This window comes from Apus apus, chromosome 6 (assembly GCF_020740795.1).
Source record: "Apus apus isolate bApuApu2 chromosome 6, bApuApu2.pri.cur, whole genome shotgun sequence".
Classification (NCBI taxonomy): domain Eukaryota; kingdom Metazoa; phylum Chordata; class Aves; order Apodiformes; family Apodidae; genus Apus; species Apus apus.
Window position 1 is genome coordinate 39,693,128 of NC_067287.1, and position 23,311 is coordinate 39,716,438.

Below are 23,311 nucleotides of genomic sequence, written 5' to 3' on the forward strand. Positions count from 1 at the left end.
AGAACCTGCACAGACCTTCTCTTCAGCTGATGGCCTCTGTGGGGTGGGATCTCCATGGCAAACCAGCTCTGCAGAGGTGCTGCCTTTCTGTGCTTGTGTTTGGTGGCCTGGGGGTTTGGCTGATGTGATCACCCGGAGGGTGATGAGATGGGATTAGTTGGAATTCCAGTCTGGGCTCTCAGCTCTCCCAGACACAACACTCCTGGGTTGGTGATTTGGCCCTGGCAGCTGCTGAACCTTCCCCAGTTCCTTCACAACAAGAATTTACCAGCAATCCTGGGCTCTCCACAGCCCTTCCTTTCAGCCTGGTGACTTCTCCTCCCTTTCCCAAAAATACCTGAGTCCTCAGCTGTCCCCAACATCCATCTGTCTGGTTTCCCCCTGCTCTGGAAGGGGTGGTGGGAGCTTGGACACCAGTCACACTTTGCCTCCTGCCAGGAGTGCAGAGATTTTTTATCTTTCCAATGTGAAGAGGTTGGGTGGAAAGTGGAAAAAAAAAGAAGGAAATTCAGTCCCAAACAACCACATTAAAATAATCATCTGAGGCCAGAAAATTCCCTGCTCTTTGAAACTTGAATCTTCTCTCCCCCTGCCGAGGTTCATTGCTGCTGGGTTCAAACCATGGACAAGCTCTTAGGACTGGCTGGGCCAGGTTCAGCTGCTGCTGGATTTCCATCTGATTTTTCATGTTCTTGGGGTGTCTTCTCCCAGGATTTTATAACCCATGGAGTTATTTTCCTAGTGCTCACTTGATTTCTTTCCCTATTTTTTTGCTGAGAGCTCAGGAACACCTGATGAAAGGTCCCTTCCCATAAGAGACCCTTCTACTTCATGGGGACTGGGAGCAAATAGTCCTGGGAAGCAAGTCCTCATTTCTCACTTAATTAACCTGCCAGGAGCCAAAGGCTGATTTTTTTTTTTTTTAAGGATTTTTAATTCTTCTGGTTGCAACCTGCATGTCCAGGATTCCAGGTCTTCCAGTTGTGCTTCTTTGCTGCTGCAGCTCCTGCTGTTCTGCTGCAAAAAACCCATTTCAGCTCCACCACAGGATTAGGGACACATTAATTAAATGGGCATAATGAGCATTGGAAATGGGTTTCATACCCCCTTGAGGCAGGAAATATAAACATGCATCTACTAAATGACACTTCCCCCCCCCTCCCAGAGTCATATTTTCCAGCTGGGGAGACAGGATTTCATGTCCAAATAAGCTGGAGTTGTGGTTCTGCTTGGGTAAATCACAGGAACTCTTCCATTTCTTCAGCCTTCAAGGGGGTTTATTGGTGTTCTTTCCACCTCAGCCCTCCCTCCAAAACTCCTCAAGGATGGAAGGAGGCTGAGGAGATGCTAGAAGAGAAGAAAATGGATTTCTTTTTTGAAAGATTCTGAATCAGAATTAACTAGAAGTGGTAAAAACAAACCCAAATAATGAACCAAAAGTCACCCAAGCTAAAAATAAAACCAATAAAAAGCCCTAGAAGATGTTGGTGTCTTCCCACCCCATCAGTGTCCAAAATGTGTACTGGGAGCTCTGGAAAAATCCAGACTTGCATCCAGAAGATGATGGTCCATCTTCCCACCCTGGAATAGAAGAAATCCCATGAAGCCCTCCCAGGTCCTCCCAGGCTGCCCTGCCAAGCCCAGCCACACGTGAGCACAAGCAGAGATAATTCCCTGATGTAGCTCCAGTGGACCATGTAATTGATGGCATCAGAAAAAAAAAAAAAAAAAAGGGGAATAAAGCTCTGGAAGCTCAGGGAAAGCTACAGCTTAACTGGGGGTGCAGTCTCCTTTTCTTTCTTCTTTTCTAACCATTTCTTCTTGTTGGAGAGGGCCAGAGAAGAGGGAGGTTTTACAGGTGTTAATATCTGTATCCCAGGGATTTCCATCCAGATTTAAAATGCAATGAAACATTTTTGGATCAGCCACAGCAGGGAAATATCTGGATGAAAATACTTTGTCCAGCCATGAAGAGCTTGACCCCACCTAAAGCTAAATATGGTTTTTATCTGTCGGAGTTTGGGTTTAATTCTGTGGTTTCCCCAGGACTCAGAGTTGGGGAAGAAACGGATTCATGGATTTTTACAGTGTCTCCATTTCAGAGCCAGGATAAAAAATGAAAGCACAAGGAAAAGTTCAGACCTCAGTGGTGTTTTGCTGAGTGAAGAGCTTGAGGAAGTGATTGGGATAAAACCTCTGCAGTGAAACCATTCAGCTCGAGGAATGTTGAGTTGTTTTTTTGTTCTCAATTCGGAATAAATGGCACATCCAGGAGGGCAAAGGAGGGATTGGAGCAGGATTTCTGGGATAGCTGGAGGAGCTCTGGATGCTCCAGGCTGTTGCACATCCAGAAACTGCCTGGGAATTAGGTGCTGTGGAGTCCAGCCCATCTGAAAAAGCAATAGAAAGTTGGTTTCTCTAGAAGGAACCTTTGGCCTCCTGGGTCTTTAGGAATGGCTTGGATCTATCCAGTGGGGATGGCAGCTGGAATTTTGGGAACCTTAACCAGGCTGATTTTTCCCACCAGAGCTAGAACAAGATGTGCTTTGGCCAAGTGCTGAGCTTGTCAGGGTGAGGCGAGGCCTGGCAGCTCCTCGCCCTGATCCTCTGCATCCCAAATCCATTTGGGATTTAGGCAGAGGAAGAGGTGACTGCTGAAGTGGAAGCACCATCTCCATCCTGATAGTTCATCTCACCCCTGGGGACACTAGTTCCCAGGTTAGGGATGGAGCAGCCTGGAATTCAGCCTTAGCTTGTTTTTAAAGCAGTTTTCAATGCAGTTTGTTGTGCAAGGAGCTGATTTCAGAGATCCAGAGGGGGACAGGATCAGCAGCATGGATCTCAAATCCCACCCCATCCTGGAGCTGCCCTGAGGACCAGCTCTGAATGGTTCTCCTGTGGTGGTGGGCTTGTATTTTCCTTGTCTCCAGGCATGTCCCTTTAGATGCCTGGTCACCTCTGAGAAATTTCTGTTTCCCACTGAAATTCCCCTTGAAAAGCCACAAAGAGGGAAGAAGTCCCAGACCAGTGTCTGGCTTTGATAGAGATCCCCAGGGGAGGAGAGAAAGGCTAGAGTGGCTTTCATGAGGCAGGCTCAGATCCCCTGCAGAACTGACATCCTAGAGGAGGAATGGCATGAATTCTCCTGGGATAATTCATTGGAGATAAAAAGGGGCTGGAGCCAGCCTCTGGCATGAAGGGGTCGGAGCCCAGAAGGTCTGAGGGCAACAAAGAGGTCCAAGGACCTTAAGCATCTTGTGGGATGTGGGGAAAGCTGCTTCTTTTAATCCATTGCTAAAGCAGATCCCTTGGATCCATCAGCATTCCAAGGGTTCCCTGCAAGGAACATTTTCTCTGGGATGTTCCCATGACAAAGGAATGTTCTTGCTCCAGGTGATTGTTGTTTCTGGGTGGAGATGGTGCTCCTCAGAGCCAGGGGGCTGACACCAGGCTGATGTCGTCAGCTTGGAAACACCAGGGCAACATCTGCCTTGGTGCTGGCCCGGGGACACGACAGGTCAGGCCACTGGGGCTGGCCAGGTCTGCACAGTGTGGGAGCTGCTTCCTTTTCTCAGGAATTCAGGGTCATGGAATCCCAGGCTGGTTTGGGTGGGAAGGGACCTTGAAGCTCATCCAGCTCCAACCCCCCTGCATGGGCAGGGACACCTCCCACCAGACCAGGTTGCTCCAAGCTCCATCCAACCTGCCCTTGAACACTTCCAGGGATGGGGCAGCCACAACTTCCACTTCTTCCAGTGTCTCACCACCTTCCCAGTGAAAAATTTCCTCCTCATGTCTCATCTCAATCTCCATCTTCCAGTTTTAATCCATTCCCTTCATCCCGTCCCTCCCTGTCCTTGCCTAAAGTCCAGCTTTCCTGGAGCTCCTTCAGGCACTGGAAGGTGCTCCAAGGTCTCCCTGGTGCCTTCTCCTCTCCAAGCTGAACAACCTGAAGTTAAAGCTTTCCTGCTTCTCCATGTCTGTAAGAGCAGACACAATTTCTCAGGTTCCTGGTGTCCACCTACACCTCCTGAACCCTTTTTAAAGTCATTTCTGCATCTGATTTGGCAGCCTGAGGTCCATGGAAGGGATGAAAAGCCTTGGTAGCTTATTGCTGGTGAGGGAGGCTCATGCCACCCTAGATCCTTTTGGGAGAGAAGGAGTGGCTTTGCTTCCCACTGCTGGGGACAAGTCCTGCTAACCAAGCACCTGGCCTCTGCTAAGAAATCCCTCAGGCCCAAATCCTGAGGAAGAAAACAAAGCAGCCTGCCTGGAGAAACCAGGAAACCCCCTTGATGTCTGGGGCCTCTTGCCTGAAGCAACGAGCTACTGGGGGAAGGTCTCACAGGCCTGTTGGGAGCTCCTTTTTACCCTCCTTGCATCTCCTCTGGCCATGGGTCTGTGGAGAGCCAGACTCAGCAGCAGAAATGGCAGCTGGGGGCTATAATCTATGGAATAATCCATGGATTAATCCATAATTCATAAGTTCTTGGCTCCAGGAGCCAGTCCTGGGTGTGCACTGATGACACCACTGGCTTGGCATTAACATCTTGACCCTCATCTGGCTTCACAACCCAAATCTCTTCATCTTCCTGGCAAGAACACGACAAACTCCTCCCGTTTCTGTGCAAGGGAAAAGGAATCCACTTGGAGCAGCTGCCTGGACTGTGCTCCTCAGGATGCAGGAGGGATGCCAATGGAACAAGGTCCCTCTGGGGGAAGAGAGCTGGATGGATCATGTTCCTGGAGCTCCAGCAGCTTCACCCACAGAGGGTGGGGAGGAGCAGCTGATCTAGAAGGCTGAAAATTAACAGGATGTTCCTGCAGATTTTATTTTCCTGCTGGAAAACAGAAATATTTCCATGAAATCATCAGTTTTGGGTTTATTTCCAATCCAGAACCCACCTGTTGGTAGAATTTCACCACCTGATCCATCCTTAGGAAATTCCATGCCAGGTGAGAAGGCATTTTCCAGAGCTGCTTGCCCTTCTGGTGGAGAACAATTCCTTGGCTGTTGACAGAGTGGAAAAGGGCCTCCAGGAATCTGGCTTTTTTTCCCTCTTTGATCAATCCCAGTAAAATCACACTTGGGAAAAAAAAAAAAAAAAAAAAGTCCTTTTTCTTTTTTTGCCCCATCAACTTGAGATGGAGCAGAGCCTGGAAGGTCCTGCAGAAGGTGGTCAGGATGGGGTGGGGTTGAAGTGTCCACAGCTTGAGGATGGAGACTGTTTGTGGCACGGGAAGAGCACCTGAATTCCCTCTTTGTCAGATTTAAGAGATTAAAGAATATCTGTGTAACCCCCAGATCATCCCAGAGCTCCTGGAGATGACCTGTGGTTGGATCCCAACCTGTAAACCCACTGTAGGGACACTGATCCCTGCCCTTCTTCTTCCATTCCTGGTCTGGAGTGTTGGGAATGTCTGCACGAGGAAGCTGGCATGGTTATTTTGGGAAGATGAGGCAGGGCTGAAGTTCCTGGCAGCTTTGGAGGGTGCAGATGAGAAGTGCTGAACCTTGAGCTCGCTCTCCAGATGTGTTATCTCACCTGAAGGATTCCCAGGTTCTCCCAGCATGTCCTTTTCCCACCTTTCTTTTGGAGTTCCTGGAGAGGCTGGAGCCTCGACTTCCTCTTCCAACTTTTCATCCCAGCTTTGTTTGGTGGAGTTTAGACATTCTTGGGTCAAACATCCTACAATCTGACCAGGAATCGTGCAGTCCCAGTGGGAGGTGGGAAGAGGCATCATCATTTGTTCTATAAACACAGGGATCATCTCCAGTAGAGCACAAGTTGTAAAGCAGCTTCTTGATCCATGGCTTCTTCTGGGGTTGGGAGTGTTGGGGCCTTCTAGGAGGGCAGGTTTGCACTCTAAAAGTGTTAATTTTGGGCAAAAAATGGCCCAGTTAGTGTGGTTTGGAAGCTGAGACTCCATGTATTCATGGAGTGCAGTATGGAACAGGCTTGGAGGGTCCAACTGCTCCTCCTGGAGCTGAGGCCTGGGAAGGAGGAACTTAGGGGGAATATTCCCCTTCTGGGGAAGAAGAGCATCTCAGCCTCCTGCAGCACAGACCTGGGTTTGAAAAATTACTTTATCCAACAAACATCAGGTCCTGGAAGAGGAGAAAAGGTAGTTGATGGTTCTGGGAGTTCTCACACACACACACAGAAGAGCTCAGAGTTGTCTCCTTGAGGAAACACTTCTCACAAAAGCTGCCCTAGAGGAACTCCACCTACTGATGTGGAAATGGGGGAAAACAAAGCCCACAATCCCTTTTTAAAACCATTTTCACCCCAGAGTCTCTTGGGCTCTTCCTGCCAGTCTGGTGGAGATAGCAGAGCCAACCAGTCCCCACGGGACCGTCTGGGAGGCTCCAGACCTGCCAGGGAAGCCCTTCCAGGCCCTGCTCCAAGCAAAATGTCCCCTTTGTCACGGCACTGAATGGATTTCCTTGTTCCCTTGTTCCCCTTGGATTGATGTTTCAGCCTGATTTGATCTCCTCACGGGATCGTGCTGCAAACAGTAGCTCTGCAGCTGGAGATGGCCTGGATTTATGGGCAGGTCAAGTTAACTCTGCTTGACCCCGGCTGGGCTGAACCAAAAAACACATTCCCCGAGGAACGTGTAGAACACTCAGGCTTGGAATTTGGTGTGGAGGCTTCAAGGAAACCATCTGTGTCCACACTCATCTTCATTTCTATTGAAAAGTGGGATGTCTCCCTGGCAAAGAGGCAGAACCAACGGATCCTGCAGCGTGAAGGAAACAAAAAACAACCTTGGGGCAGAACGGGAACGAACTCCTGGATTTCTCCTGGATGATGAATGTTCCTCCCAGAGAAGGCAGCTTTATGGTGAGTACAAAAGAGTGTTTATTTCTCCTCTGGAAAAAAAAAGGTGGTCGTGTAATCCGATAGGAATCACTTCCAGGGGCCCTGGACTGAAGCTGACGCACAGGCTGCCTCCTTCTTGTGGTCCAAGACCTTGCTGGCTTTGGTGACATGTCCCAAAAGCCACCGCTGAGGAACCCAGCAAGAAAGGTTCCCACAGCAACTGGAATTTGTCCAGTGTTTGGCCAGTAGAAACTGGGTTGTCTCTGAGCTGTGAAGGGGGAGACATGGTCCAACTGGTGTGAGGAGGGGACGAGAGACGAGGCATGTAGGGTTCCTGGAGAATGGAGGCCAGGAGGAAGGCTCTGGTGAGCCCATGTTGTGCAGCTGGCCCTCCAGTTCTACCCCAATCCCGAGTGTCTGGCTGGACTGGGAGAGCTGCAATTCCCACTGCTGAGCCAGAAGCAGTGCAGGAGAAGACTCCAGTAACCCTGCAGCAGCTGGGCCTCGGGCCCAGCTTTTCATGTCCCTTCCTGAGCCCTCACACAGTCTCTTTTCCTTGCCAAGATGATATTTGCTTTCCTTCCTACAGGACTGCTCTAAATACCATCCTTTAAAACAACATGTCTTTCCTTCCAACCCCTTTTCCAAAATATTTATGATCCAGTGAACTCTGGATTTCCTTCTTGTCTCATGGGAAGGGAGGGATCTGGTCACCCTTTGCTGCTGAGCTGGAGCCCAGGTTTCCCTAGTGTGGCTTCTGTCACAACCAACACATAAATGTCACATTGCTGGGCTGAGATGAGAAGTTTATGAAGAGTGTTTCCCTAAAAATCCTCTGGATAGAAAAATAATCCTCTTTGCTGAGCTGCTCCAGGCAGGATTCCTGACTCAGGCTCCTGTTCTGGTGGTCATGCTCTGAGGTTAATGGCAAGAATGTCATGAGAGTGGGTTATGAAGCTGCAAATAACACCTTGGTTGAGTGGAAGGGTGAGAGGGAAATGAACTGGGAAGAAGCAGCCAACTCCCATTGTCATTAGGCTAATATTCCTAATTACAGCACTAACTATTTTCTCCTCCAAGCCCTTGTTGCCTTGGAAGTGGTGGCTTCTTGGTTGATCCTGCTGGGGTGTGTGCTCTACCAGTGGCTTTTGGGAAGTGGGAAGGCCACTGCCATGTGGCTGGATGGGAGCCTTGACCTCTCTCCTCCTGCATCTTTCTGGGGAAAAATGACCAAGAATGGTTCAGAACCTGGGTGGCCCAGTTGCTGGAGCCCCACGTGGGGCACTCTGGGCTTGGCCTTGTCTCTCGGAGTTGGGGCTGTTGACTGCCTGGAACACATGGATCTTGGACACACAACAGTTTTTTCACGAGGATTTGGGTGTGTGGTGGATCAAACCCCAGATGCTGGAGGCTTCTCATGTCCTGAGAAGCTCAGCTTTTGTGCCCTAGAGTCTTCCCCTCTCAAATTTGGTCCTTGTGGTGGTGGTGAAGTTGGAAGTAGAGCTTTGGAGCTCTGGAGTGGTATGGAGGAGTGGTGGTGTGGAGGAGGAAGGAAAGCTTCCCTCTGGTGTCTTCTATTGCTTGGGGAAGGTGGTTTAGGCCAAGGGAAGCAGCAGTGGGAGTCTTGCCCTAGGATGGGTTGTGGTCACCCTGGGGTCTTCTTCCACTGTGGCCCTGGCCTTGGCTTTCTCACCTTCTCAGGCAGCTCCAGCACCTCTGTCTCACTCCATCCTTCCTTGGAGGAGGACAAGGTTCTCCTAGGAGTCCACGTGCCTTTCCACAGCAGGGAGGGTCCTTCTCCCTCTTCTCTTCCCCTTGGCTTCCTCATCTTGAAGCTCTTCTGAGCTGGACAGGAGACCAATCCTGTGCCTCTGTTCCAGGCTTGCCATGAAAGACCTGGATTGTCTCCTGTGGAAGGGACAAGTCCCTCCCTGCTAGAAACCTGCTGCAGTCCCCTCTCTGCCCACAATTCCAGAGGTAGCTCCTCCTGGAGTCCTTCTTCCCACTGCCTGGTTCCTCCATCCATCAACCTGATGCCTCCAGGAATGGGTGAGGCCAGAGAGCTGCTGGGCTGGGAAGGGGGAGGAAATGGGGCCTGGTGGGTTTTTTTTTGATGCCTCCACTGGTGCTGGGATAAAAATCCTGGCAACCAGGACTGCAGGAAACTCTTCTTTACCTTCCAACACTTCACGGATCACAGCCCCCTTTCCGGACCCTCTGGTGGAAAAACCATTCCCTTTGTCCCTGACATTTCCCGGGCTATTCAGCTGCTCCCCCACCCACCACGTAGACACCCACTTGGCTTTTCTCTTTCACCTCCTCCCCCAAAAAAATCCTTCCAAAACTTGCTTTTTTGGTTCTTTTCCTCACGGCTCTGCTGACAGGGAGTGGGGTGGCAGCTCCCATCTGCCTCCCAGTTGGAAAGTGGAAGGGAAAAAAACCCCCAGGATTCTTCCAGCTGGGTGGGGACGGGAACAAATGCCTGGTTTTATGTCCCTGCCACGTTAAAAACTTGTGCTTTTGGAGGAAAAACAATTAATAGGCATATATTGGTGCAGTTTAAATAGGAAAGAAGGAAATCCTACTCTTTTTGGGCTGGCTCTGGAGTTCTCCTTCAGTGCCTTTATTTTTATTTAATATCTATATCTAAATATATATAACTAACTAAATAAATAAATTTTTCCCTGGGATTTTCAGACTTAGCCAAGTTCAGTCCATGTTTTATTTTTAAACTTACTCCTGCCATTGTCTGAACTGATCACCCCTCAGCTCTGCCAACATCCCCAGCCTGGCCGAGCCCTCAGGACGGGAGCAAAGATGCCAAAAAGCCTTGAATCTCCTCCCATTTTTTTGGGAATTCAGGCTTCTCTGCCGGCAAGGATGAATCTTTGGAAACCTCAGCCTGGTTGTTTCTTCTGCCATAGGAGAAATGGCTTCTTGTGCCTCATCCCTGGCTTGCTGGAAGCTTGGGAATTCCTGCTTGGCACGTTCAGGGGGAAACACGTTCTCGTCAGGAGCATCTGCTGGCCAGCAGGATTCCAGGCAGGCTTTTAATTGCCTGTGGAAATGGGATTAAGGGGAAAGAAAATCCCTGTTTTCTGGGGGTGTCCAAAACCTTGGGGTCACATCTTCCCAAAAGGGTTGCATAAAAGGTTCTCCTGCTGGATGGTGGCTCTGAAACCTGCTTTCCTTTTCCGTCTCTTTTCCCTTTTTTTTCTTTCCTTTTTTTTTTCTTTTTTCTTTTCCCTCTTTTTCTCTTTTCCTTTTTTCTTCTTAATTCTTACTCTTTTTTTCTCTTCTCCTTTATATTTTCCCCTTTATCTCTTCCCCCCTTTCTCCCCCCTTCTTATTTCCCTTCTTCCCACCCCCTTTTTCTTCTCCCTCCTTTTTCTTCCCCCTCTTTTTCTTTTCCCCTCTTTCCCCTCCCTCTTCTTTCCCCCCTTTTCTTTTTTCCACCTTTTCTCTTTTCCCCCTCTTTTTCTTTATATTTTTCTCCCTCTCTTTCCTCCCCTTTTTCCCTCTCCCTTCCTTTCCCCATTTTTCTTTTTTCCTCCTTTTTGCCTTCCCCCCCCTTTTTTCCCCTTTTCTTTTTTCCTTCATTTTCTCTTTCGCCCCCTTTCACTTTTCCCTTTTTCTTTTTTTTCCTTTTTCTTTTTTCCTCCTTTTTGTCTTTTTCTCCCTTTTCTCTTTTCCCCTTTTCTTTTTTCCTCCATTTTCTCTTTTGCTCCCTTTCTCTCTTCCCTGTTTCTTTTTTCCTCCTATTTCTTTTTCTCTCCTTTTTCTTTTTTCCTCCTTTTTGTCTTTTTCTCCCTTTTCTCTTTTCCCCTTTTCTTTTTTCCTCCATTTTCTCTTTCGCCCCCCTTTCTCTTTTCCCTTTTTCTATTTTTCCTCCCATTTCTTTTTCCTCCTTTTTCTTTTTTCCTCCTTTTTGTCTTTCCCCCCTTTTCTTTTTTCCTCCATTTCCTCTCCCCCCTTTCTCTTTCCCCCTTTTTCCCCCCGTTTTCTTTTCCCCTCCGTTTCCTTTTTCCTCCTTTTTCTCCCCCCCTTTTTTTTTCCTTTTTCTCTTTTCCCCCTCCTTTTCCCTTCCCTTCCCCCCGTTATTTCCCTCCCCCCTCTCCCCTTGCCCCCCGGACCCCTCGCAGCCGCCACCCCCTCCCACCCCAGCGCTCCGCTCTCCCGTCGCTCCTCCCCCGGACCCCTTCCCCTGCAGCCCCTGCTGGCTCGGATCGCCCACCCGCCCGTGCCGGGGCCGTGCCGGGGCCGGGGGGCCGGGCCGGTGCTGGTGCCGCCCCCGGGGCGGGCCCCGCGGCCGATATAGGGCCCGGCGGGGCGGGCGGTGCGGGGCGCGGCCGCGGTGCGGGAGGTAAGCGCGGGGCTCGGCGCGGGGCTCGGCGCGGCTGGCGGGGCCGGGCGCTGTTTCCCTTCCCCGGGGCTCCGCTTTTCCCCTCCCCGGGTTCATCTTTCCGCCCTCCCCGGGGCCGCGGCTCGTCCTTCCCCCCGCGGGGCTGCGGGCGGGGGTTGATCGCGGGGCTGCGGGGCCGGAGGGGGCGGCCCCGCCGGGCTGTCCCCGCGGGGCGGGGGCGGGAGCAGCCGCCGCTGCCCGGTGTGCGGGGCAGGTCCGGAGCGTCCCTTCCCTGCGGGGCTCCGGGCGCACAAAGCAGCTCCAGCTGCTCGCGCCGGCTCCTGGGATCTGGTGCTGCCTGCAGAGGGTGTGAGACGTGTGTTATTTTTTAGGAGCTTTGTGGAGCGGCTTTATCCTGGTTATCCGGGGGGTTCCCCCTCCCAGCTAATCCGGGTCGGAGTGGGGGCTCGGGTTGCAGAGCTAATCCAGACTACGAGGAGCCTTGGACTAATCTCCAGGCAGGGCCACGGTGGCCACTCCCCCGGCAGGGCTGGGGGACCAGGACGGTGCTGGGTTCTTACGGCAGTGCTGGGGACTGACGGGTGCTCGTGTGTGGGGCAGAGGCTGGGCAAGACCCCCAGGGTGCTCCTGAGCTGGTGGTGCCCTCTTCTACCTGGCTGTGGTGTCTGCATCTTCAGGGGTTGCTGAGTTTTGCGTGGCCAGGGATGTGGTGGCTGGGGACACAGCAGTAGTGGTGGGACCATCTTGACGTGGTTGTGTTTGGTGGGGACCACCTTGGCCTGGTTTGGTTGGACTCTCCACTCTGCTTTTCAGCAGCCTGGGTGGCTGTGGAGGTTTGAAGCCAAGATCCCCCCAGTTAGGGGCCCTGTTTGTGGAGAGCTTTGATCTCCCCTGGATGTGTGCAAGGCCTCGTTGTTAGTGCCACCAGGTTTCCCTCCCTGGGGACAGTAGTGCCTGGTAATGTCCCCCCTTATGTCCTGTCCATTCCTGTGTTCCTGGCAGGTAGGAGCTTTGGGAAGAGCAGATGGAGGATCGAGATGGGGTCCATCTTGGTGTCCTCCAAGCTGGAGCCTGTGGCCACAGGGCTCCAAAACTTGCCTTTCCGGCAGCATGCTGTTGGCAGGCCCAGCTATGGGGTGAGAGGGTCCCAGCAGGAGCTGGACAAGCTGTGAGCAGAGCTGGTGGTGGATGTTTCATAGTGCTGTGGATCAGGGAGGTCAATCCTGCTCTGCCTGAGGGACATCAAGTGGCTCCAAGGTTCCCCTGCTGGAAGGGAGAGCAGCAGCATTTCTGCTGCAGAAGACAGACTGATGTTCATTTGGCCAGGCTGGACTTGGTGGATTTCACACCCAGGGACCATAGCCAACCTAGTGATGTCAGGTGGAAGCTGCAAGAGGAAAGGAGAGCAGCAAGGAAAAAATGAGGCTAAAAAGTAATAAGATGAATATGGTATGACCAGCTGAGGTATGCTCTGTGTGTGCTTTGGTGCTTCTACTCCACGTGTCTCTTTGCTGCCTCATCCCTTTGGAAGTGTTCAAGGGCAGGTTGGATGGAGTTAGGAGCAACCTGGGCTGGTGGGAGGTGTCCCTGCCCATGGCAGGGGGGGTTGGATCTAGATGATCTTCAAGGTCCCTTCCAATCCAAACCAGTCTATGGTCTTTGCAGGGAGTGTGTCCTGCATGTGCTTTGTGGTCCCAAGATGGCAGTGGAAATATATCCATAACCTTGGGTTGTTTCTCCTGACCATTTTCTTTTGCCTGCAGGTCACTCCACACGGAGCCAACATGAGCGCCCTGGACCTCACTTCCATCCTGGATTTCCTGGAAACGGCCAACTTGACAGAGATCAACTGGACATGCAACAGCAGCGACTGCATCACGGTGGATGCCACCACCTGCCCGGGCACTCTCCACAAGAGTGCCCTGCTCTACACCCTCTCCTTCTTCTACATCTTCATCTTTGTCACTGGGTTGGTGGCCAACTCAGTGGTGGTGTGGGTCAACCTCCAAGCCAAGATGACGGGCTACGAAACCCACCTCTACATCTTCAACTTGGCCATTGCCGACCTCTGCGTGGTCATCACCCTCCCAGTGTGGGTCGTCTCTCTGGTCCAGCACAACCAGTGGCACATGGGGGAGGTCACCTGCAAGATAACTCACCTGGTGTTCTCCATCAACTTGTACAGCAGCATCTTCTTCCTGGCTTGCATGAGCGTGGACCGCTACCTCTCCGTGGTCTATTTCACCAGCTCCAGTGACCCCAAGAAGAAGATCACCCGCCGTTGCATCTGCATCTTGGTGTGGCTTCTGGCCTTCTTCGCCTCCCTCCCGGACACCTACTACCTCAAGACAGTCTCTGCCAACAACGAGACCTACTGTCGTCCTGTCTACCCAGAGGAGAGCTTCAAGGAATGGTTGATTGGCATGGAGCTCATCTCCGTGGTGCTGGGCTTTCTCATCCCTTTCCCCATCATTGCTGTCTTCTACTTCCTCCTGGCCAAGACCATTTCCACCTCCAGCGACCAAGAGAGGAAGAGCAATGGGAAGATCATCTCCTCCTATGTGGTGGTCTTCCTGGTCTGCTGGCTGCCCTACCACCTGGTCGTCCTCCTGGACATCTTCTACAGCCTTCACTTCATCCCTTTCAGCTGCCAGATGGAGAACTTCCTCTATGCCACCCTCCACACCACCCAGTGCTTCTCCTTGCTCCACTGCTGCGTCAACCCTGTCCTCTACAGCTTCATCCACCGCAACTACCGCTACGAGCTGATGAAAGCCTTCATCTTCAAGTACTCGGCCAAAACTGGCCTGACCAAGCTCATTGATACCTCCAGGGGCTCAGAAGCAGAGTACTCAGCTCTGGAGCAGAATGCCAAGTGACTGCAGAAACCCCCCTGAGATGCCTCCTGCCCTTGGCTTTTTGTGTGTGGTGTTGTGCTTCAGTCGGGTGGTGTCTTCTCTGGACTTCTCTATGGAAAAGACCTCCCAGCAGACAAAGCCATTGTGTCCCACAGCCACTTCCAGGAGAAGCTTTCCCTTCCACCTGTAGACCCCCTGATGCTCCTCATAAAATATATATATTTGTGTTGTATTTAAAAGACTTTCCTGCCCCTCCATGTACCTTGAACAACTGTATTTGGAAACTCTCAACCTATTTTTGTCCTCTCTTGGACGTTTGAGTGTCTCCAGAATGTTGAGATGTTCCTTCAGCCCTCCCTAGGGATGAACAGGATGGAAATGGGTTCATCCTGCTTGTGTCCAGAGCATGAAACGTTCTGGAATGTGGGAATTTGCAGGATGTTCAGAGCTGTTGCTCCCGGGGTAGATGAGTTTCCTTCTAGGACTTGTCTCTATTTGTAAGTTATTTTTGTAAAATAAAGCTCTGGGGAAACCAAATCCAAGTGGTTGCCTTTCATTTCACCTGGGCTTGGACCTGCCAGCCTCTTCCCAAGTCACAATAGTCCTGACATCATTAAATCCCAATTTTTCCTCCCTTTCTTAGGGGCTCCTGTTCCATTTGCAGCCCAGGCTGGGGCAGGGTCAAGGCTCTGCAGGAGATCTTCAAGGAGAGCCTCAACCATGGTGGCCTTCATCTCAGCAGAAGGTAATTCCAGTTCATCCAGGCCTTGAGAAAGGACCTTTTTGATGTTTTAATCCTTTTATTTTTGGGGAACATGGATAACTCAGCTCTGTTGATTGTCCCTCAAACATCCATTTCCTCTGAGGAGCCAGAAGAGGTGTCCAGGTGTCACACGGGGACCTTCACTCGGCTCCTCTGGCCACCCTTTCAAACCTTCCTAAGAACCACCTGGCTGGTCTGATCTCCTTGGGCTAATTCCTGGTGTCCAGGCCTTTAGATCCAGCCCTGACCATCAAACCCTTTTCAAAGTCCTGGGAAGCAAGAGGTAACTGGGATACCAGTGACATCTAAGGTGGTGCTGGTGGTGGGTTTTTTTTTTTATGGGGGATAGGGCTTGTTTTTTTTGGAGGATGGGGGCTTTTTATTTTTGGGGATTGGGGCTTTTTGGTTTTTTTGGGGATGGGGCCTTTTTCTTTTTTGGGTGGGGCTGTTTTTTGGGGTGGGTTTTGGGTGTGTAGGGAGCCCTGGGGTTTATTTTTAGCCCCCTCCCTCCTTGGTCTGGGGCTGAAGAGCATCTCTGCATCACTCCTCGGATCTACCAGCGGGATCCTGCTGATCCCAAGGGATTTCAGAGGCTTTTTCTAAGCAGGATCAGGAATTTTAGCCCTAATCCTGTGTCGGATGCAGGAGCCCAGCCCTGGGAGCCTTTGCGTGGGGAGAAAATACCAGTTAAAAACCAGATAACAAGACTGGGAGGAGGGTCCTTGTGTTCCAGGCTTGGAATGGGACTCCCAGGGATCCTGGGATGGATTATCCAGCTGGATAAACCCCTCTGGCTCCTTCAACACCCCCCGTCACGGGGGAAAAAAAAATAATAAATCAGCCTCTTTCCATCTCCCTGAAAATGAGAAGCAATGAAAACAATTCACTTTATTCATGTGAATCTTGATCTGCTTGATTTTTCTGGGATTAGGGGGAATATCCCAGGAATTTTCTCTCTACCAAAGTGATCCCAACATCCCAGGGATGCTGCAAATCTCCCAGATATTTTTTTAAAAAAGGAGTCAAATCCCATTTTAACCCCCCAGCAAAAAAACAACCAAACAACAACAAGGAACCTTTTTGCTTGTTCTCTTCAGATTTCATGGTTTTCCCCCCTTTTTGTCCTTCCAGGGGCCCATTTTCCTTTTTCCCTTTCCTCCCCTCCCCAGATTTTTGCAGGACTTTTCCAGCCTACCTTGGAAATGCCCCTTTCATCAATTTAGTTCCAGCAACCAGGATGAAAACTCCCTTTTGATGCCATTTTTCCCCCCTTCCCTCTCAACATGGTCACAGCTGGACAGAAAACCTCCCTTTTTGTTCCTTTCCTGCCTGATTTTTCTTGGGCTTTTTTTCTTCCCCAGCCCCTCCCCCCAAAAAAGAAAAGCCTCCCCCCAACAATCCCCTCCAAGCGTGACAGATGCTCCTTTCAGGCCCTTCTTTTTTATTTGTTTACCCTCTTTTTGGGAAGTCAAGAGCTCCTAGGCCCCCTACAGCCCAAGCCAGGGTTGTTGTGCCATGAGGGGCCCCCCAGCTCCAGGGTCTCCCTCTTTCCCACCTCCCATCTCCAGGGTCTCTCCCCCCCTCCCCCTTTCCACCTGGCTTCAGAGAGTCATGGAATCATTGAGGTTGGAGAAGGCCTCTAAGGTCATCAAGTCCCACCCTCAACCCAACACATCCATGTCCTGAAGTTTTGGGAGTGATTTGGTGTTGCTTGGGAAGCAACCCAGGCTTGGAGGGTCCTTCTCCTTGACTGAGCATCCCCTGATCAGCTCCCATGTGGTGCTCCTCCAGCTCAGAGGTGGTTTTCATGAAAAATGGGACAGCTGGAGGAGGACAGCAAGGTCCAAAGCAAGGCTCCCATCATCCTTGGAGAAGCCCATGGCTGGAGATGACTGATGGGGGAACACCAAAGCCACCAGGTGAGGAATGTTTGGTGCCCTTTACTCAACCAGCTCAGAGTTTGAGCTGGTTTGGGAGCTTTTTCCCCTTCTCAGCTGCTCTTGCTGTTCCTTTGCACGGGGTGAAGGTTCCATGTTGACCTGGTTGGGTTTGCACCATCATCTGCACCTGCTTGATAACCACCACTGCTGCTTACCAGGGCTGGTGGTGAGATAACACGCCCAGCTCTTGCAGCCCTCTCTGGGTTGGTCTCCTTCCTTCCTCCTGGTTTGGTCTCCTCTGGGTCTCCTCAGCACGTGGTGGGACTCCAGGAAAGCTGGGGAGGGACTTTGGACAAGGATGTGGAATGGTAGGATGAGGGGGAATGGCTTCAAGCTGGGATTGGGGAGATCGAGGTGGGTTATTGGGAAGAAACTCTTCCCCCTGAGGGTGGTGGGACACTGGGACAGGTTGCTCAGGGAGGTGGTGGAGGCCCCATCCCTGGAGACCCTTGAAGCCAGGCTTGATGGGGCAACCTGAGCTAGTTGAAGAGCTCCCTGCTCACTGCAGGTTAGCTTAGATGATCTTTAAGGTCCCTTCCAACCCAAACCCTCCCAGGAACTCCCCCAAGAACCCAGTGGCACTTCTCTCCCTTGGCTGGCTGCTGTCCCAAAGAAGCCCATGGCATTTGTCCCTACAGGTTGTCCCAGAAAGTGAAGCTATTCCAAGCCAAACACCAAGAACTGGCCCTGTTGGATCCTGTCCCCATGTCTGTGAGATGCCAGGCCATGGAAGTTCCCCTGTGTCCCCTCCAGGGTGTCTGGCTGTCCCTGATAAGGGGCCCGTGGGGTGTTGGTGGAACCTTCTGGAGCTGCCTTCAATGCTTCCAGGGGTGGGAGTGGAGCAGAATGGAGATGTCCTGCTGGGGTGGCTTCTCTTCTGAGCTTCCCAGCTTCAGGTGGAAGAGAAACTCACTGAACTTTTGGGTCAGGGAAAGGCAGGAAGGAGGTTCTGGTGGGTCTAGAGGTGGTGAAGGTGAGGAATGCTGAGGGAACCGTCTGGGATCATCTTGGGATGAAGGGATGGGAGGACAGGGAATTGGTTCCTGGCTTCAAGTCGGAAAAGAGAGAGAGAATCCCAGGGAAATCCAGCCCAAAGGAGAGATGGGCTGAAGAAGGGTTGGAGGAACCACTGGTGGGATGGACCCTGGAGCCCCATCCTGCAGCTTCTGCTCCTTGCAGGGCAGGCTCGGGGATACCTGCCCAATTCCCCCCAAAAATGGTGGTTTCAGCAGTTGCTGGAGGGTGGAAATGCTCTTTTTGTGGCACAGAATCCTCGTGCTCACCCCCCTGAGCTTCTCACGCTTCATTTTGGGGCATCCATGAATTTTTCACCTTTTTTTTTTTTTAAATTATTATTTTATTATTATTATTATTTTTTTAGCTCTGGAGCAGTTGAAGCCCCCCCCGTGGGGGCTGGGCTGGGGAACAGGGGCAGTTATTCCCGGGGATCTTCCCTTGGGATGGGAGGGAGAATGTGGAGTGGGTGGGGAGAGGGAAGGGGAGGAAAGATGGAAGGAGAGGAAATGAGAAGGGAGGGAAGGGAAGAGAAGAGGGAAGGGGAGAGGGAAGGAGAGGAAAGAGAAGAGGGGAGGAAAGGAGAGAAGGAGAGAGAAAAGGGGAGAGGGGGAGGGAGGGAAGGAGAGGAAAGGGGAGGGGAAAGAAGGGAAGAGGAGAGGAGAAGGAAGAGGGGAGGAAAGGGGGGGAGGAGAGAGAAGAGGAAAGGAAAGGAGAGAGGAAAAGAAGGGAGAAGGAAAAGGGGCAGGGAGAAGGAGCAGGAAAGCAAAGAGGGGCAGTTCCAGCAGAGCCCCTGGAGCTCTGGGACCTCTGTGGGAGCAGCTCCAGGCCCTGGAGCTCCAGAGGCTTCACTGGCCTCGTGGGACAGGACTCCTGGTTTTCCAGAGCCCCAAGGAAAGGGCTCTTCAAAGGTGGGAAGTGTCCTAGCTGAACGGGTGGGAGTCCTGGAGCAGATCCTGGAGCAGCTTCCCTGGAGGGCCCTGTGTGATTTTTTTTTGGGAGGTTTGGTTCATTTTGTTGGTTGCTCCATCCCTTGACCACAAACATTGTCCTGAGCTTGAAGGCACCTCCTGGTTTGTGGTGAGTTTGGGGATTTGTTGTTGCTTTCCCAGCTGTTTGAGGGGTCCAGGATGGGACTGGGATTAGAAATTCCCTTGGTCTCAGCTCCATTCTCCCAGAAGGTGAAAAAGCTGCTTTATTTTTACACTTTTCCCTCTTTTTTTTAAACTGCATTCCTTCCTTGGGTTGGGATCCTGGTGGTCATTTGAGTCAGGAGGGAATTTCCCAAGGTTGGTTTTTCCAGGTGGACTGGTGGGATCTTGGCAGCCAGCTCCTGCTTTGGGAAAGTCCCTTTTGGAAGGGACATACTCAGGCAGAGGGGTCAGGAAAAGGAGCAGAGTTGGGATTCGGGTGGGACTCCAAAATGTCAGGGTTTGGGGATTTCCCCCTGGGGTTTGGAAGAGGGATCATTTCAGGAGTGTTGGAGTCAAATGGAATTGGAAGAAGGGTTGTTGGGAAGTGGGGAAATGGTGGATAAGGAGGGAAAGGGCATGAGGGGAAAGGGAGGGGAGGGAAAAGGGGAGAGGAAAGGAGATGAGGGAAGAGGAAAGGGAGGGGAAAGGAGATGAGGGAAGGGGGAAAAAGGGAAGGGGAAGGAAAAAAGGAAGGGGGAGGGAAGGGAACTTGGGAAACATTGATACTTGAAAGTGGTGAAGAATCTGGGAAAAGCTGTCAGCTTTATTTTTTTTAGCTGCTTCATTAACAAAATAAATCATGTTTTGAAAAAAAGTGGCTTATTTCTCTCTGTACTGAGGGAAGACCCATCCCAGGTTTCCTCTGGGCTCTTCTCCCAGGCCTGGGTTTCCCTCTGGAAGTGCTGTCACACCTCAGTGCAGCTCGTGGCCCTTCCAGCTCATTCATGGGGATGCTTTTTGGGGTTGAAAAAGCTGCTTAGGAGACAAAAGGGGGAGGATTAGACCAAACCAGCTCCAGAGCAGACGTTGCACATCCTGATGTCTTGGGGAAATGGGAGAAGACTGGAAAAACACAGGGAAAATGATCCTCTGATGCTTTCTGGAGTGCAGCTGCCACCGGGGGAGGTTCTGCCTTGCTGGAGGAGCCCAGGTGATGGGATGGGGGTTGATCCCTCTGGAAAACCAGGCGTGCTGCTGGGAGGCTGCAGCTTGTGTGGGGATGGCCCTGGAATCTCCTGGGGGTGGCGAGGGGCAGCACAGAGCTGTGCAGGGGTCTCCACGAGGTGATCCTGCACTGCCAGGCAACGGAAAAACCTGGAGCCCCTTCTGTCCCCAACACAGGAAGAACATGGAGCTGCAGAAGTGAGTCCAGAGGAGGACATGGAGATGATCTGAGCTGTAGGCCCTGCCATTGTAGCCCCCAAAGCTTTACCCAGCCTCTAGCTGAGATCAGCTTTTACTCCTTTCAACCGTCTCCTCTTCTGCTTTTCTCCTGCAGGACAAAACTGGGACCTCCTTGGGCAGAAGGTTCATTGCTTCAGCTCAGGGACTGGCCACAAAACAGCTCCTCGGGGCCACCAAAACCAGCAGCGGGGGCTTTGCTGGGCTTGCTCCGGGCGGGTTGCTGCAGGAGTTTCTGTGCTAGAAATTCCTGATGTTTCCAGGTTTTTAAATGTAGTTATTTTTGGAAAATGTGAGCTGTGGGTCTGGCCTCCTGCCTGGTCACTGCTGGGCTGGGGGAGCCTGGAGGTTTCCGCCTCCTGGGTCCAGTTTTTCTTCCCAGAACCTGGTGCCAACCTACGGGGGAGAGCCAAGGGGGATCACTCCTGCTCTCCTTGTCCAGCCAGACCCCGTGTGCCACGTTCCTGCTGGGCTGGAGGAGCCTGAGGGGGGAGCAGCTGGACGTGTGGGAAAAGCTGGTGGGTGCTTTGGTGTCAGTGAGGGTGGTGGGACCCCAGAGCAGGTGGAAGCTGTGGCTGCCCCATCCCTGGCAGTGCTGAAGGGCAGGTTGGATGGGGCTTGGAGCAGCCTGGGCTGGTGGGAGGTGTCCCTGCCCATGCAGGGGGCTTGGGACTAGATGATCCTGAAGGTCCCTTCCCACCCAAACCATCCCATGAATTTAACCCCATAGGGACTTCAAGGGATGCCAGTGGCTGTGCCTCTGGACCCCAATGTTTCCCACCCTCCATCCCACTTTCCCAGCTCAGGGTGGTCCTCAAGGCTTCAGAAGAGGAGCCACCAACCAACTGGAGCCCACATGAGCCCTTGAGCTTTCCCACAGAGACGAGGACAATGGGGAGAAATCAAAGAGCTCCAAGAACAATAGAAATGCAGTTTTATGGTTGATTGTTTCGTTTTGTTTTCCCCCCTGTTTCTGGCCTTAAATGAAACATCATGTGCAGAAGATGGAGCTGAGCTCCAGCCCTGAACTGCACTGGGATGGTGCTTCCAGCATCTCGATCTTCAAAGCTGGTGAGACAGCCCTGGATAAAGGGAAAAAATGACACAATCTGTGGAATTCAAGGGGTTTTTTTTGGCCAGTATCTTCTGGATAAACCCAGGTTGGCTCTGTTTGCTCCTCTCCTGATCTTCACCCACTGCTGTGAGGCTTCCTCTGAACCACGAGGAGAATGTTGATCTCGACCCCGTGCTGACCATCCCAGCAAGCTCTCGGTAATCGTCAGAGCCTGGAAATTGGGGTGGAAACCCCATTTCTGGTGTTTCTCCACAGCTGCGCTGACTGGGAGGGAACTCTGAGCCAAGAGCTCCATCTGGTGGGTGCCTGGGCTGGAGAAGGTGCGTGGTGGGAACCAGGGGCTGGATCCCAACGCTGACCCATTTGCCCCTTTTGAACCCCAAAACCCTCCGGTTTGACCCTGAAAGAGCCTCTTTCACCCCCAGATCCTCCGGTTTGACCCTCAAGTTTCTCACTGTGACGCCCCGAATTGGCCATTTGACCCCAAGTTGCCCCAGTTCAGCCCCAAATTGGCCCCTTTTACCCCCAGAGTGTCCACTTTGACCCAGAAATAGCCTATTTTGACCCTACACTTGCCCATTTGACCCTAAAATTGCCCCATTTGCCCTTTTGAAGGGCAAAATCGTCCATTGTGGCTTTTAAAGAGCCTGTTTTGACCCTAGACTTGCCCATTTTGTCCCCCAAATTGCCCATTTTACCCCCAAGTGGGCTCTTTTTACCCCAAATTGACAACTTTGAAGAGCCCATTTGACCCCCAAATCTTCCATTTTGACTCTCAGCCCTTTTTGATCCCCCCAGTTGCCCATTTTACCACAAAATTGCCCCATTTGCCCTTTTGAACCCCAAACCCATCCATTTTGGCCCTAAATTTGCTCATTGTGACACCCCAAATTGCCCCATTTCCCCCCAAATTGCCCCATTTCCCCCCCAGATTGTCCTTTTTACTCCCAAACCATCCATTTTGGCCCAGAAAAAGAGTTTTTGACCATAAACGTCTATTTTGGGCAATTTGTGGGGGGAAATGGGCAAGTTTGGGGTCAAAACAGGCTCTTTGAGGGTCAAAATTACTTTGGAGGTTCAAAAGGGCCAATTTGGGGCTGAAATGGGGCGATTTGGGGTAAAATGTGCAATTTAGGGGGTAAAAATTAGCAACTTTAGGGTCAAAATGGACGATTTGGGGTTCAAAAGGGAAATGGGGCAATTTTGGGGTTAAATGAACAATTTTGGGGGTCAAATGTAACAAATTACAGGCCAAAATGGGGCTGTTTTGGGTTTAAATGGATGATTTGGGGGTTCAAAAGGGCCAATTTAGGGGGTGAAATGGGGAAATTTGGGGTGAAATAGGTAATTTAGGGGGTTAAAATGGGCAAGTTTAGGGCCAAAATGGACGATTTGGGAGTCAAAGAGGCTCTTTCAGGGTCAAAATGGATAATTTTGGGGTTCAAAAGGGCAAATGGGGCAATTTTGGGGTATGATGGGCAATTCTGGGGCTCAAATAGGGCTCTTTGGGGTCAAAATGGGCCTGATTTGGGTAAAAATGAATGATCTGGGAGTTCAAAAGGGCCAATTTAGGGGGGAGATGGGGCAAACGGGGGTAAAATGAGCAATTTGTGGTGTCAGAATGGGTCAAAATAGGCAAATTTTGGGTGAAAATGGACAAGTTTGGCGTTCAGAAGGGCAAGTGGGGCAGTCTGGGGGTAAAATGGGCACTTTGGGGGAGGAGATGGGAAGCCCTGGGCATCGGAAGGGGCCGTTGGGGGGTTTTGCTGCCCTTGGGGGAGCATTATTCCCGTAATAAACGGGAATAACCAACACCGTGGGTTGAGCTGACAAGGGGCTGGGGCTGGGAGGAGCTGGGGGGCTTCTATGGGGCTTCTATGGGGCTTTTATGGGGCTTCTATGGGGCTTCTATGGGGCTTCTATGGGGCTGCGGGATTTCTATGGGGCTGTGGGGCTTCTATGGGGCTTCTATGGGGCTTCTATGGGGCTTCTATGGGGCTTCCATGGGGCTTCCATGGGGCTGCGGGGCCGCTCTACCCGCCCTCTCGCTGCTCCCGCCCCCCCGGTCCTCCAAGTCCAACGAGGCGGCGGTAGAG

The 23,311-nt window shown here is 51.7% G+C and overlaps 1 protein-coding gene across 2 annotated transcripts; it reads left to right on the forward strand.

Moving 5' to 3' along the window:
• The first annotated feature begins 11,171 nt into the window (after nucleotides 1-11,171).
• Nucleotides 11,172-14,585, forward strand: ACKR3 (atypical chemokine receptor 3). 2 transcript variants are annotated; one of them, XM_051624129.1, is made up of 2 exons: nucleotides 11,172-11,190; nucleotides 12,954-14,585. In XM_051624129.1, exon 2 carries the CDS (start codon nucleotides 12,975-12,977, stop codon nucleotides 14,067-14,069), a length of 1,095 nt encoding a protein of 364 aa, XP_051480089.1. In that variant the 5' UTR covers nucleotides 11,172-11,190; nucleotides 12,954-12,974; the 3' UTR covers nucleotides 14,070-14,585. The 2 variants fall into 2 exon arrangements, with proteins under 2 accessions (XP_051480089.1, XP_051480091.1); XM_051624131.1 differs by lacking the exon at nucleotides 11,172-11,190 and adding an exon at nucleotides 12,363-12,622.
• The last annotated feature ends 8,726 nt before the right edge of the window (nucleotides 14,586-23,311 follow it).